At 47.9% G+C, this 14266-nt stretch overlaps 1 protein-coding gene across 1 annotated transcript in view; it reads left to right on the top strand.

The window, feature by feature from the left end:
• The window catches only part of LOC114588639 (mucin-16), a 72144-nt gene that overhangs the window by 25457 nt on the left and 32421 nt on the right, over nt 1-14266 (top strand). Inside the window, 32 exon segments of the mRNA XM_077922026.1 lie at nt 579-605; nt 1195-1343; nt 1440-1507; nt 1807-1979; nt 2637-2663; nt 3324-3472; nt 3558-3625; nt 3752-3924; nt 5485-5511; nt 5841-5995; nt 6093-6160; nt 6294-6466; nt 6924-6954; nt 7154-7187; nt 7189-7302; nt 7388-7455; nt 7570-7742; nt 8085-8111; nt 8299-8453; nt 8551-8618; nt 8752-8924; nt 9673-9699; nt 9888-10036; nt 10122-10189; nt 10326-10498; nt 10810-10836; nt 11475-11629; nt 11726-11793; nt 11927-12099; nt 13093-13119; nt 13252-13415; nt 13632-13699. Coding sequence (XP_077778152.1) covers nt 579-605; nt 1195-1343; nt 1440-1507; nt 1807-1979; nt 2637-2663; nt 3324-3472; nt 3558-3625; nt 3752-3924; nt 5485-5511; nt 5841-5995; nt 6093-6160; nt 6294-6466; nt 6924-6954; nt 7154-7187; nt 7189-7302; nt 7388-7455; nt 7570-7742; nt 8085-8111; nt 8299-8453; nt 8551-8618; nt 8752-8924; nt 9673-9699; nt 9888-10036; nt 10122-10189; nt 10326-10498; nt 10810-10836; nt 11475-11629; nt 11726-11793; nt 11927-12099; nt 13093-13119; nt 13252-13415; nt 13632-13699 — 3199 coding nt within the window.

Raw genomic sequence — 14266 nt, forward strand, 5'->3', positions numbered from 1 at the left:
TTATTTATACCCCGCCCATCTGGCTGGGTTTCCCCAGCCACTCTGGGCGGCTTCCAACTGAATATTAAAAACAGTACAGCATCAAACATTAAAAACTTCCCTAAAGAGGGCTGCCTTCAGATGACTTCTAAAAGTAAAATAGTTGTTTATTGCTTTGACATCTGCTGGGAGGGCGTTCCACAGGGCAGGAGCCACTACCGAGAAGGCCCTCTGCCTGGTTCCCTGTAACCTTACTTCTCGCAATGAGGGAACCGCCAGAAGGCCCTCGGCGCTGGATCTCAGTGTCCGGGCTGAACGATGGGGGTGGAGACGCTCCTTCAGATGCTATGGAGGTTTTCGTCCTCTGCCCAGGAGGCCTCCCCATGTCATGAAAGTGTCCAAAGCTGATTGAGGGGATTGTCATGTGATGGACATGATTGTGTCATAATGCGTGTGAGATGCTTCTCACTGCCTCTGCTTAGTGCATCTTCTGAATACAGGAGGACATAACTATTCTCCTGCCCCAGAAAGAAACCTCCATATTTTAAACATCAATATATTGAGAGCTTCTCAAATGACCGTCTCTTACTTTTCTGTAGGTTATCATGAAGACCCTCCTGAAACAAGTAAGTAGAACCACATTGAAATTTTAACACAGCACACTCCCAGTGTATCTTGTCCTTTTCTAGGTTACAATGAAGCCCCTCTTGAAGCAAGTAAGTACCACCTAAGTATTTTTACTTTGAGAGCCAGTGTGGTGTAGTGGTTAAGAGCAGTAGTCTCGTAATCTGGGAAACCAGGTTCGCGTCTCCACTCCTCCACATGCAGCTGCTGGGTGACCTTGGGCCAGTCACACTTCTTTGAAGTCTCTCAGCCCCACTCACCTCACAGAGGGTTTGTTGTGGGGGAGGAAGGGAAAGGAGAAAGTTAGCCGCTTTGAGACTCCTTAAAAGGGAGTTAAAGGCGGGATATCAAATCCAAACTCTCCTCCTCCTCCTCTTCTTCTTCTTCTTCTTCTTCTTCTTCTTCTTCTTCTTCTTCTTCGTAGAGTCTCTTACAACATAGTCAGGGATGAGACTCATGATATTAAAACCTTTGGTAATACATCAGTGAACCGCGTGTCAATATGAGCACCCTTTAATGGATGGGGTATAATAATTGTATAGTGCTATAAATCTCTTGACCCTAGTACATATCTTTCTCCTCCTGTTCCAGCCACTTTGCCAATGCCAACACAAACGCCAACCCCAACACATGAACACTTCACCATCAATTGTACCATAACCAACCTCAGATACAAGCCAGAAATGGGGACGCCCAACTCAAAGGCCTTCAACGCTACAGAGAAAGTGCTCACCATGCTGGTGAGTCTGATTCTGAGCCACTTTTGAGAATGGCATGCAATGAGGTGTGAGCGAGCCTGTTGATCTCACCAATTAAGTGTTTCTTTTCTTCTTCAGTTTGGAAGAATTCTCCGCAACAGCAGCATTGGCCCGGCGTACCTGGGATGCGAAGTGACTCAGCTCAGGTAAGCCTTCCTCAAATGTGGAAACATGTATCCTCTGGACATTACTCACTCCAGCAACAGTGACTTTCTCCTTCCTCTTAAGAATAGGACTGGGATAAACTGTGTTCGCTGAGCCCGTATTTTATACAGTCTGTATATGATGTTTGTTTGTTTGTTAATGTGAGGTGTGATACGCCTAATAAAGGATTTTGAATTGAATGTATCCTCTGGGCATTACTCACTCCAGCAACAGTGACTTCATCCCTCCTCTGTTGTCCACCTTTTTGGTGTGTCCTGAAATTCTTTCTCTCTCCTCCCAGACCGGTGAGCAATGGGGAGGAAACCGGAATGGACGCCGTCTGCACTTACCGCAACGACTCCACCACGCCCGCCTTTGACCGGGTGAAGGTGTACCATGAGATTGTAAACCAGACCAGCGGCTTCACCAAGATGGGTCCCTACAACATGGAAAGATACAGCCTCTACGTCAACGGTAGCCAAGAGATTCTTAGTCACTTCATGTGCATAGATTAACTGTCTGTGGTTTGTGTAATGGAATAGAATAGACTGTCCTCTGAGCTCAGTTTTCTTGTTGTGTCCATGATTTCCTGAGAGATGAGGCTCCTCAATCCCGAACTGAGGATGTCATGTTTCATAGGCAGAAGGAAATTTGGGAGTGGGGCATGGAGAGGGGGGAGCCTCCCCTGAGGAGGATTACACTCAGTGTACACTCAGGTTCAAGTCTGGATTGAACATTTTTCAAGTGTCTACAACTGAAATACCACTGTCTTGGTCAGACGGAAGCCAGCCGTCACAAATGGCGCTGTTTAGCATTTGAAAAAAGACACAGAGAGCCAGCAATATTTTCAGGATGGTATGAGCAGCTCCTTCGACCACCCTCCTCCGATTTTATTCTCCTTGGTTCTCCCCTGTCGCATGGCCATTTGCCAATGTCTCACGTTACCTACATCCGGTCATGGCTTTTACCCACCCATCGCCATATAAGGTTATGCACGTAATACACTGCAAGGCATGGACATGCAGGTCACCGAGGTCAGCGAGGCGCCAGGTGGCGCTATAAACCTTTGCCATGACTTCATGGTTCCCACGTTGGTCCAATCACAAACCAGCCTGTCTTCCTTTGTCCTAGGTTATCATGAGGTCCCAGCTGAATCAAGTAAGTTTACTTTTAAAAATCCTACATCTTAAAGCCCTTCATGGCCCTTTCGCCAAGCCCAAGGAAAGGAGTTATAGAAAGGCAATAGTGTTGGCCATATGTCAATGGAAGAGTATTGTCAGGGAACTGACATCAGAGACACGGGAGAAGGAGAGGGTCTCCGATTCTGCAGGTGAAGGTCCTAGCACAAGGGGGAGACTCAGCTTGGTGGAAGGGGAAGGAAATACGTGTAACACCAAGAGTCCAGGAGAGCAATGGGAAGAGGAGGTGGAAGGGCTCCGGGATTCTTCCCTGGAAGTCAGTGAAGAGAGCCCAGGCACTCCGCTACCCACGCCCACCCTGCGCAGGAGACTCCCGCGCAATGAGAGGCGGAGACGATTAGGTGTCAAACAGCTTTTATGCTGGCAGAGGTTTAAGAAACGCCCACAGACAGATTCTGCCAGTGACTGAGGCAGTCAAGCGGAGATGGGCTGTGCAGTCCGAAGGGTTTAACCAGGCAACCAAGCACCCAAACGGGGTCGGCTTACGCACGAGTAACTCCAAACCACTACAAGTATCTATGTAAACACATATAAATTGATTGGTTGTTATTTTGGTCAGTCACACCATGCAGTGAGCCACTAGCCTCTCCTGATCCATTTATTTCATTTCCTGTGGCAGCCCCTCCACCAGCCCCGACACCAACCCCAGCCCTGGCAGTTGAACCCTTCACCGTCAACTGGACCGTAACCAACCTCAAGTATAACCCAGAAATGGGGACGCCCAATTCAAAAGCCTTCAATGCTACAGAGAAAGCTCTCACCACGCTGGTAAGTCCAATTCCTGCCCACTTGTGAGAATGGCTTGTCACGCTTCTATCGATTTGATGTACTCAATGCCTCCTTCATTTTTCAGCTGGGAAGAATTCTCCGCAACAGCAGCATTGGCCCGGCATATGTGGGATGCAAAGTGACGCAGCTCAGGTGAGCCATCCTCAAACACGGGAACCTTTTAGCTCTGATCATCCCTTGAACAGACACGAATGATCCTCTCACCCAACCGTTCCAACTGCTCATAATTCTACTCAACCTCTCTCTCTTTCCTCCCAGACCTGTGAGTGATGGGGATGAAACCGGAATGGACGCCGTCTGCACTTACCGCAACGACTCCACCACGCCCACCTTTGACAGGGTGAAGGTGTACCACGAGATCGTCAACCAGACCAGCGGTTTCACCAAGATGGGTCCCTATAGCATGGAAAGATACAGCCTCTATGTCAATGGTAATCAGCTGTTTCCTAATCTTCTCGTGTGCATGCCTTATCTCTGTGTGGGGTTTGTGTCATAGTACAGAAATAGACTGAGCTCAGTTTTCTTGTTGTGTCCATGATATCCTGAGAGGTGAGGCCTCTCACTCCATCATCATCATCATCATTTTTAATTTGTATACCGTCTTTCTATCTTACAATACTCAAGGCGGTTTACAAGCTGAAGAAACAAAAATTGTACATCTTATAACAATCTAATGCAATACAAAAATGTGATAATAAAAATAACTTTAAAATAGGCAGCCTACATCAAAAAAGTAATGTTCAACAATCATTAGAATAGTATAAAATAATAATATCAATGTCTGGTGGCTGTAGCGGTTGCTTGAGAGTAACCAGGCAGGACTCCGACCTGTGTTTTACAGGCTTTATTTTTGTGCACACTATTTACAGTGAAGAGCCCCAAAGCTCTTCAATCGCTAGCGGAATCCGGGAGTGGTCTTTCTTTGGACCTCCCTCAACATAAGAGTTTTGTTACCCCCAACCGTCTCCCCTCCCCTCTCTGCGCCCCAAACTACTGCGCAGAATGGGCGATGGCAAGGGTGTGTTTCCCTCCAGACCAGCTTGTCCAGAAGCAGTGTTAAGGCTCCTACCATCATCCTCTGGTCCTTGCACCTCTTCCCCACTGGAGGTGGGGCTTTCCTCCTCCCCGGAAGAGGAGCTGCATCGCAAGATTTTCGGAGGCTCCCTGTAACACAACTGCCCTTCTATTTCTCGTCTCTGAGCCAATGGCAGTTCCCTGTCAATCAACATATAAAAGTTAGACAGAAATCCACTCAACAGTTACAATAAATGATATCTAAACTATAATCATTGGGACGCGGGTGGCGCTATGGGTAAAACCTCAGTGCCTAGGACTTGCTGATCATAAGGTCGGCGGTTCGAATCCCCGCGGTGGGGTGAGCTCCCGCCGTTCGGTCCCAGCTCCTGCCCACCTAGCAGTTCAAAAGCTCCCCTAAGTGCAAGTAGATAAATAGGGACTGCTTTATAGCGGGAAGGTAAACGGCGTTTCTGTGTGCTGCGCTGGTGCTGGCTCGCCAGAGCAGCTTCGTCACGCTGGCCACGTGACCCAGAAGTGTCTTCGGACGGCGCCGGCTCCCGGCCTCTTGAGCGAGATGAGCGCGCAACCCTAGAGTCGGACACGACTGGCCCGTACGGGCAGGGGTACCTTTACCCTTTTTTAAACTATAATCAATAAAACAATGGCAAGCCACAGTACATAAAATAATACAATACACATTGCAAAGCAGGGACTAGAGGGTGGAGCAAGGCAGGTGGAAGGAGGCCTTGCCTGATGGAGCCTCTCCCCTCACAGTACTTCCTTCAGGAACAACACCCTTACGAGGGGAATTCATGTTTCATAGGTGGAAAGAGGGGGGAATGGAGAGGAGGGAGCCTCGCCCAAGGAGGATTATGCTCAAGAGGAAGTCTGGATTGAACCCTTTTCAAATATCTACAGCTGAAACACCATAGTCTTGGTCAATCCATAAACCAGCCTGTCTTTCTTTGTCCTAGGGTATCATGAAGTTCCTGTTGCATCAAGTAAGCACCATATCATAATCCTTAAATTGTGTGCATAAGTTGTAGAATTTTTTCCACATTTATTATGGTATTTTTGTGATACACAAACGACATGAGAATACTTGCTATACTTGTTTGTATGACATTATTCTTGTTTATAAAAACCCAATAAAATGAAAATATAAGAAATTGTGCTCCTCATGACAAACTCAAGGGAACGACTAAAATGAGGGTGTCAGTAATGGCCATGCCTCAGTGGAAGAGCATAAATTTTAACATGCTTTTGCTGATTGCTTTACTGTGTGTCACAATCCCATCACACAATGTACCTCCTATTCTTCCACTTGCAGCCACTCTGCCAACGCCAACACAAACCCCAACCCCAGTCCCAACACTTGAACGCTTCACCCTCAACTGTACCGTAACCAACCTCAGATATAAGCCAGAAATGGGAACTCCCAACTCAAAGGCCTTCAACGCTACGGAGAAAGCGCTCACCATGCTGGTAAGTCTGATCCCCATCTACTTGTGAGACTGGCATGGGACAGTGTTGTGGGTCATCCTGATGATTTCACCAATTCAATGTTTCCTTCCTTCTTCAGTTTGGAAGAATTCTCCGCCAGAGCAGCATTGGCCCAGCGTACCTGGGATGCGAAGTGACTCAGCTCAGGTAAGCCTTCCTCAAGTGCGGAAACACATATCCTCTGGTCCTTTCTCACTCTGGCAAGAGTGACTTCCTCCCTCCTCTGTTTTCCACCTTTGTGGTCAGTCCTGTATCCCAAATTCTCTCTCTCTTTCCCCAGACCGGTGAGAGACGGGGATGAAACCGGAATGGACGCCGTCTGCACTTACCGCAACGACTCCACCACGCCCGCCTTTGACCGAGTGAAGGTGTACCACGAGATCGTCAACCAGACCAGCGGTTTCACCAAGATGGGTCCCTACAGCATGGAAAGATACAGCCTCTATGTCAACGGTAACTTAGTGTTTCTTGATGATTTCATGTACATAGATTACCTCTCTGTGTGGTTTGTGTCGTAGTTACAGTGCAGGTGTCCTGAGAGTCCCGTCTCCTCATCAGGTCTAATGTTTTCAGAGAGATGAGGGCTCCATCTCCAGAATGACATGCTTTCAAATGGGCTGAAGGAAGCTGAATTGGCTCCAGAGATAGATAGTGGAAGAGGTCATAACAACTGAGAAGGACGCCTCCTTCCTGCTCCTGCCCCTATTACTTCACCACGTAGCCCATGTTCAAGAAGCTTTCCTAATTCCCACAGAGCTGGTTGAGAGGGAGATAGATTGGAGACCCACCCACCCCGCTCTGAGCAGTACACCACACAAGAGAATAATGGATGCAACTATTACCAGAATCTCCATCTGAAACACCACTGTCTTGCCTCATTCATAAACCTGTGTATCTTCTTTTCCCCCAGGTTATCATGAAGTCCCAGTTGAACCAAGTAAGTTTCCAACTTCTAAAAACTCTTCATGGCCCTTTCACTAAACTCAAGGAGTTATAGGAAGGCAATAGTGTTGGCCATATGTCAATGGAAGAGCATCTATGTGAACACATTTAAATTGATTGGTTCTTATTTTGGTCAGTCACACCATGCAGTGAGCCACTAGCCTCTTACTGATCCATTTATTTCATTTCCTGTGGTAGCCCCTCCACCAGCCCTGACACCAACCCCAGCCCTGGCAGTTGAACCCTTCACCGTCAACTGGACCATAACCAACCTCAATTATAACCCAGAAATGGGGATGCCCAATTCAAAGGCCTTCAACGCTACAGAAAAAGCACTCACCACACTGGTAAGTCCAATTCCTGCCCACTTGTGAGAATAGCTTGCCATGATCCTATATGTTTGATGTCCTCAATGCCTCCTTCATTTTTCAGCTGGGAAGAATTCTCCACAACAGCAGCATTGGCCCAGCGTATGTGGGATGCAAAGTTACTCAGCTCAGGTGAGCCATCCCCAAATACGGGAACCCTTTAGCTCTGATCATCCCTTGGACACAAATGATCCTGTCTCGCCCAACCATTCCAACTGCTCAACCTCTCTCTCTCTTTCTTCTCAGACCTGTGAGTGATGGGGATGAAACCGGAATGGATGCCGTCTGCACTTACCGCAACGACTCCACCACGCCCGCCTTTGACAGGGTGAAGGTGTACCACGAGATCGTCAACCAGACCAGCGGTTTCACCAAGATGGGTCCCTACAGCATGGAAAGATACAGCCTCTATGTCAATGGTAACCAGGTGTTTCCTAATCATCTCGTGTGCATGCCTTATTTCTGTGTGGGGTTTGTGTCATAGTACAGAAATAGACTCTCCTCTGAGCTCAGTTTTTTTGTTGTGTCCATGATTTCCTGAGAGATGAGGCCACTCACTCCAGAATTGAGAGCTCTCTAAATGGGGATTTCATGTTTCATAGGCAGAAGGAACTTTGGGAGTGGGGAATGGAGAGGGGGGAGCCTCCCCTGAGGAGGATTACACTCAGTGGAAGTCTGGATTGGACCCTTTTCAAGTGTCTACAACTGAAACACCATAGTCTTGGTCCAATCATAAACCAGCCTGTCTTTCTTTGTCCTAGGTTATAATGAAGTTCCTGTTGCATCAAGTAAGTACCATATGATTATCCATAAATTGTGCTCCTCATGACAAACTCAAGGGAACGACTAAAATGAGGGTGTCCGCAATGGCCAGGCCTTGGTGGAAGAGCATAAATTTTAACATGCTTTTGCTGATTGCTTTGCTGTGTGTCACAATCCCATCACACAATGTACCTCCTATGCTTCCACTTGCAGCCACTCTGCCAATGCCGACACAAACCCCAACCCCAGTCCCAACACTTGAACGCTTCACCCTCAACTGTACCGTAACCAACCTCAGATACAAGCCAGAAATGGGAACTCCCAACTCAAAGGCCTTCAACGCTACAGAGAAAGCGCTCACCATGCTGGTAAGTCTGATTCCCATCTACTTGTGAGACTGGCATGGGACAGTGTTGTGGGTGATCCTGATGATTTCACCAATTCAATGTTTCCTTCCTTCTTCAGTTTGGAAGAATTCTCCGCCAGAGCAGCATTGGCCCAGCGTACCTGGGATGCGAAGTGACTCAGCTCAGGTAAGCCTTCCTCAAGTGCGGAAACACATATCCTCTGGTCCTTTCTCACTCTGGCAAGAGTGACTTCCTCCCTCCTCTGTTTTCCACCTTTGTGGTCAGTCCTGCATCCCAAATTCTCTCTCTCTCTCCCCAGACCTGTGAGAGATGGGGATGAAACCGGAATGGACGCTGTCTGCACTTACCGCAATGACTCCACCACACCTGCCTTTGACCGGGTGAAGGTGTACCATGAGATCGTCAACCAGACCAGCGGTTTCACCAAGATGGGTCCCTACAGCATGGAAAGATACAGCCTCTACGTCAACGGTAACCAAGTGTTTCTTAAGGATTTAATGTACATCCCTTATCTCTCTGTGTGGTTTGTGTCGTAGTTACAGTGCAGGTGTCCTGAGGGTCCCGTCTCCCCATCAGGTCTAATGTTTTCAGAGAGATGAGGGCTCCATCTCCAGAATGACATGCTTTCAAATGGGGGATTTCAAACTCTATGAGTTGAAGGAAGGTGAATTGGCTGCAGAGATAGATTGTGGAAGAGGCCATCAACAACTGAGAAGGATGCCTCCTTCCTGCTCCTGCCCCTATTACTTCACCACGTAGCCCATGTTCAAGAAGCTTTCACAATCCCCACAGAGCTGGTTGAGAGGCAGATAGATTGGAGACCCACCCACCCCGCTCTGAGCAGTACACCACGCAAGGGAATTCTGGATGCAACCTGTTACCGTATTTTTCGCTCTGTAAGACACACCAGACCATAAGACGCACCTAGTTTTTGGAGGAGGAAAACAAGAAAAAAATAATCTTGAATCTCAGAAGCCAGAACAGCAAGAGGGATCGCTGCGCAGTGAAAGCAGCAATCCCTCTTGCTGTTCTGGCTTCTGTGAAAGATGCGCAGCCTGCATTCGCTCCATAACATGTACACACATTTCCCCTTACTTTTTAGGAGGGAAAAAGTGAGTCTTATAGAGCAAAAAATGCGGTATTCTTTTGCCGGGAATCTCCATCTGAAATACCACTGTTTTGCCTCATTCATAAACCTGTGTTTCTTCTTTTTCCCCAGGTTATTATGAAGTCCCAGTTGAACCAAGTAAGTTTGCTTTAAAAGTTCCAACTTCTAAAAACTCTTCATGGCCCTTTCACCAAACTCAAGGAGTTATAGGAAGGCAATAGTGTTGGCCAAACACATTTAAATTGATTGGTTGTTATTTTGATCAGTCACACCATGCAGTGAGCCACTAGCCTCTCCTGATCCATTTATTTCATTTCCTGTGGCAGCCCCTCCACCAGCCCCGACACCAACCCCAGCCCTGGCAGTTGAACCCTTCACCGTCAACTGGACAGTAACCAACCTCAAGTATAACCCAGAAATGGGGACACCCAATTCAAAAGCCTTCAACGCTACAGAGAAAGCTCTCACCACGCTGGTAAGTCCAATTCCTGCCCACTTGTGAGAATAGCTTGTCACGCTTCTATCGATTTTATGTCCTCAATGCCTCCTTCATTTTTCAGCTGGGAAGAATTCTCCGCAACAGCAGCATTGGCCCAGCGTATGTGGGATGCAAAGTGACTCAGCTCAGGTGAGCCATCCTCAAACACGGGAACCCTTTAGCTCTCTCTGATCATCCCTTGAACAGACACAAATGATCCTGTCTCACCCAACCATTCCAACTGCTCATAATTCAGCTCAACCTCTCTCTCTCTCTTTCCTCCCAGACCTGTGAGTGATGGGGATGAAACCGGAATGGATGCCGTCTGCACTTACCGCAACGACTCCACCACGCCCGCCTTTGACAGGGTGAAGGTGTACCACGAGATCGTCAACCAGACCAGCGGTTTCACCAAGATGGGTCCCTACAGCATGGAAAGATACAGCCTCTATGTCAATGGTAACCAGGTGTTGCCTAATCATCTCGTGTGCATGCCTTATGTGGGGTCTGTGTCATAGTACATAGTACAAAGCTCAGTTTTCTTGTTATGTCCATGATTTCCTGAGAGATGAAGCCTCTCACTCCAGAACTAAACAGGGATTTCATGTTTCATTTCATTGGTGGAAAGAGAGGGGAATGGAGAGGGGGGAGCCTCCCCTGAGGAGGATTACACTCAGTGGAAGTCTGGATTGGACCCTTTTCAAGTGTCTACAACTGAAACACCATAGTCTTGGTCCAATCATAAACCAGCCTGTCTTTCTTTGTCCTAGGTTATAATGAAGTTCCTGTTGCATCAAGTAAGTGCCATATCATTATCCTTAAATTGTGCTCCTCATGACAAACTCAAGGGAACGACTAAAATGAGGGTGTCAGCAATGGCTGTGCCAAAGTGGAAGAGCATAAATTTTAACATATGCCCCACAGAGAAACTTACGGTCTTCAAATAAAAACATATTGAAGGTCCCAGGCCACAGAGAAGTTAGGCTGGCCTCAACGAGAGCCAGGGCCTTTTCGGCTGTGGCTCCGATCTGGTGGAACGCTCTGTCACAAGAGACCAGGGCCCTGCGGGACTTGACATCTTTCCGCAGGGCCTGCAAGACAGAGCTGTTCCACCAGGCCTTTGGCAAGGGCACAGCCTGACTCCCTCCTTCGGCAATCTTCGCGGAGCTCTGGCCCAATGGCTGCCAGTGGCTTGAATTAATTAATTTTAGAATGAATGATTTTAGAGTGTTGTTTATGCTGTACTTTTGTACTGTTTTATTGTTGTTAGCCGCCCTGAGCCCGGCTAAGGCTGGGGAGGGCGGGATATAAATAAAATTTTTTATTATTATTATTATTATTAACATGCTTTTGCTGATTGTTTTGATGTGTGTCACAATCCCATCACACGATGTACCTCTCAGCACTGCCATGTGTCCTATTCTTCCACTTGCAGCCACTGTGCCAATGCCAACACAAACCCCAACCCCAGTCCCAACACTTGAACGCTTCACCCTCAACTGTACCGTAACCAACCTCAGATACAAGCCAGAAATGGGAACTCCCAACTCAAAGGCCTTCAACGCTACAGAGAAAGCGCTCACCATGCTGGTAAGTCTGATCCCCATCTACTTGTGAGACTGGCATGGGATGTGTCGTGGGTGATCCTGATGATTTCACCAATTCAATGTTTCCGACCTTCTTCAGTTTGGAAGAATTCTCCGCAACAGCAGCATTGGCCCGGCGTACCTGGGATGCGAAGTGACTCAGCTCAGGTAAGCCTTCCTCAAGTGCGGAAACATATATCCTCTGGACATTACTCACTCTGGCAAGAGTGACTTCCTCCCTCCTCTGTTTTCCATCTTTGTGGTCAGTCCTGCATCCCAAATTCTCTCTCTCTTTCCCCAGACCGGTGAGAGACGGGGATGAAACCGGAATGGACGCCGTCTGCACTTACCGCAACGACTCCACCACGCCCGCCTTTGACCGGGTGAAGGTGTACCATGAGATCATCAACCAGACCAACGGTTTCACCAAGATGGGTCCCTACAGCATGGAAAGATACAGCCTCTATGTCAACGGTAGCTTAGTGTTGGTTTTTAAAGATGATTTAGTAGTGTGGGGGGGGGGGGACATGTCTGTATTATTCTAATGCTTCTGAATGGTTGTTGTGGCTGTACACTTTGGAGTAAGGGATGGCGAGTTAGGAAGTTTGGGAAACTTTGTGCATCAGGTTGTTCCTTCACATTCAGGGAGGAATAACCAGATGCAGAAAAGAGAATGGGGGAGACACCTGGCTTGACAGCATGTGAAAAAGATCTAGGTGTCTTAGTAGACAGCAACTTAACATGTATCAACAGGGTGAGGCCGCAGCAAAAATGTGAATGCTATTCTAGGATGCATCAACGGAAGTCTAGTGTCCATATCAAGGGACGTCATAGTCCCACTCTGTTCTGCCTTGGTCAGACCACACCTGGAATACGGTGTCCAATTCTGGGCACTGCAATTTAAGAAGGATGTTGTCATGTGCAGAGGAGGGTGACTGAGAAGGGCCTGGAAACCAAACCTTATGAAGAATAGTTGAGAGAGTTGGGTAAATTTAGTGTGGAGAAGAGGAGACTGAGAGGAGATAGGATAGCCATTTTCAAATGTTGGAAGGGCGAGGAAATATCTGAACATGGAAGATGTTTCCTGCTTGGCAGGGGGTTGGACTCGATGGCCCTTGTGGTCTCTTCCAACTCTATGATTCTATGATTCTATGAAAGCTTGTTTTCTGCTGCACCAGAGGGTAGGACACAAACAAATAGATTCAAATGACAAGAGATTGTGACTAAACATCAGGAATAACTTTCTGATGGTGAGAGCTGTTCAACAGTGGAAGAGTGGGTCTTGGAACGTGGTGGGCTCTGTGCCTTTGATTGTGTATTTGTTACGGCTTCCTGGGATATTTTTTTTTGGGGGGGGGGTTCCAAGTGTCCACGGGCAAATGTATCTTGTAGACCAGGGATCAAAGCAAGAATTCTTTCATCACATTGATTCTAACACAAACCATTCCTTCCTTCCCTTTTGCCTAGGCTATAACGAACAGCCTCGTGAAACAAGTAAGTACCGTATTGGAAACCTGATTTTGAGTCCATTCAGAACACGGAGGGCAGGGAAGGAGAACCGGGGGTGACGGTCTCGTGATAGAGCTTCAACGGAAAGCGGTCAAGATATCGTTTTTTCCTTTCCAGCTGTTTTGCCACCAGTGCCAACCAAAGCACCAACCCCAACCCCACCCCTGGTGCTTGAACGATTCACCGTGAACTGCACCGTAACCAACCTCAGATACAAGCCGGAGATGGGAACTCCCAATTCGAAGGCGTTCAACTCCACAGAGAAAGCACTCACCACTCTGGTAAGACTGGTTCCAGTTGGTGTCGATTGTTTGGGATGCTGTGGTGGTGTTCCCTGGTAGTTTGACCTCCACTGGCAGGCTAGGACTTTTTCTTCTTCTTTATTTAGACAGGCATTTGGTAAGAGTTGGGTTCCAATCCACTTGGCAAAATTGATTCTCGTAAGGTGCGGAGCGTCTAAGTTCAACGTACTCAATGTATCTTGTCTTTTCCCCCAGCTTGGCAGAATCTTCTCCGTAGGCAGTATCGGCCCAGAGTATTCGGGATGCAAAGTCACAGCTTTGAAGTAAGCCTTGCTTTTTTCCTGAGTCACGCAGAGTGATGCAGCGGTTTCACCCTCGAAGCCCTAGTGATGAAGTAGAATCCACACACGAGACTTTGAAGATGACTCTTTACTTGCAGGATGGCAGCTATTACAAGCAATATCATACATATATATGGGAGGCAGGTGGCGCTGTGAGCTAAAGCCTCAGCACCTAGGACTTGCCGATCGAAAGGTCGGCGGTTCGAATCCCTGCAGCGGGGTGCGCTCCTGTCGTTCGGTCCCAGCGCCTGCCAACCTAGCAGTTCGAAAGCACCTTCGGGTGCAAGTAGATAAATAGGGACTGCTTACTAGCGGGAAGGTAAACGGTGTTCCGTGTGCTGCGCTGGCTCGCCAGATGCAGCTTGTCACGCTGGCCACGTGACCCGGAAGTGTCTGCGGACAGCACTGGCTCCCGGCCTATAGAGTGAGATGAGCGCACAACCCTAGAGTCTGGCAAGACTGGCCCGTATGGGCAGGGGTACCTTTACCTTTACCTTTACTATCATACATATATGCTAAGTCCAGTGCAACGCATCTCACTCTCTTGAG

Source organism: Podarcis muralis, chromosome 18, assembly GCF_964188315.1.
Source record: "Podarcis muralis chromosome 18, rPodMur119.hap1.1, whole genome shotgun sequence".
In the NCBI taxonomy this organism is placed as follows: domain Eukaryota; kingdom Metazoa; phylum Chordata; class Lepidosauria; order Squamata; family Lacertidae; genus Podarcis; species Podarcis muralis.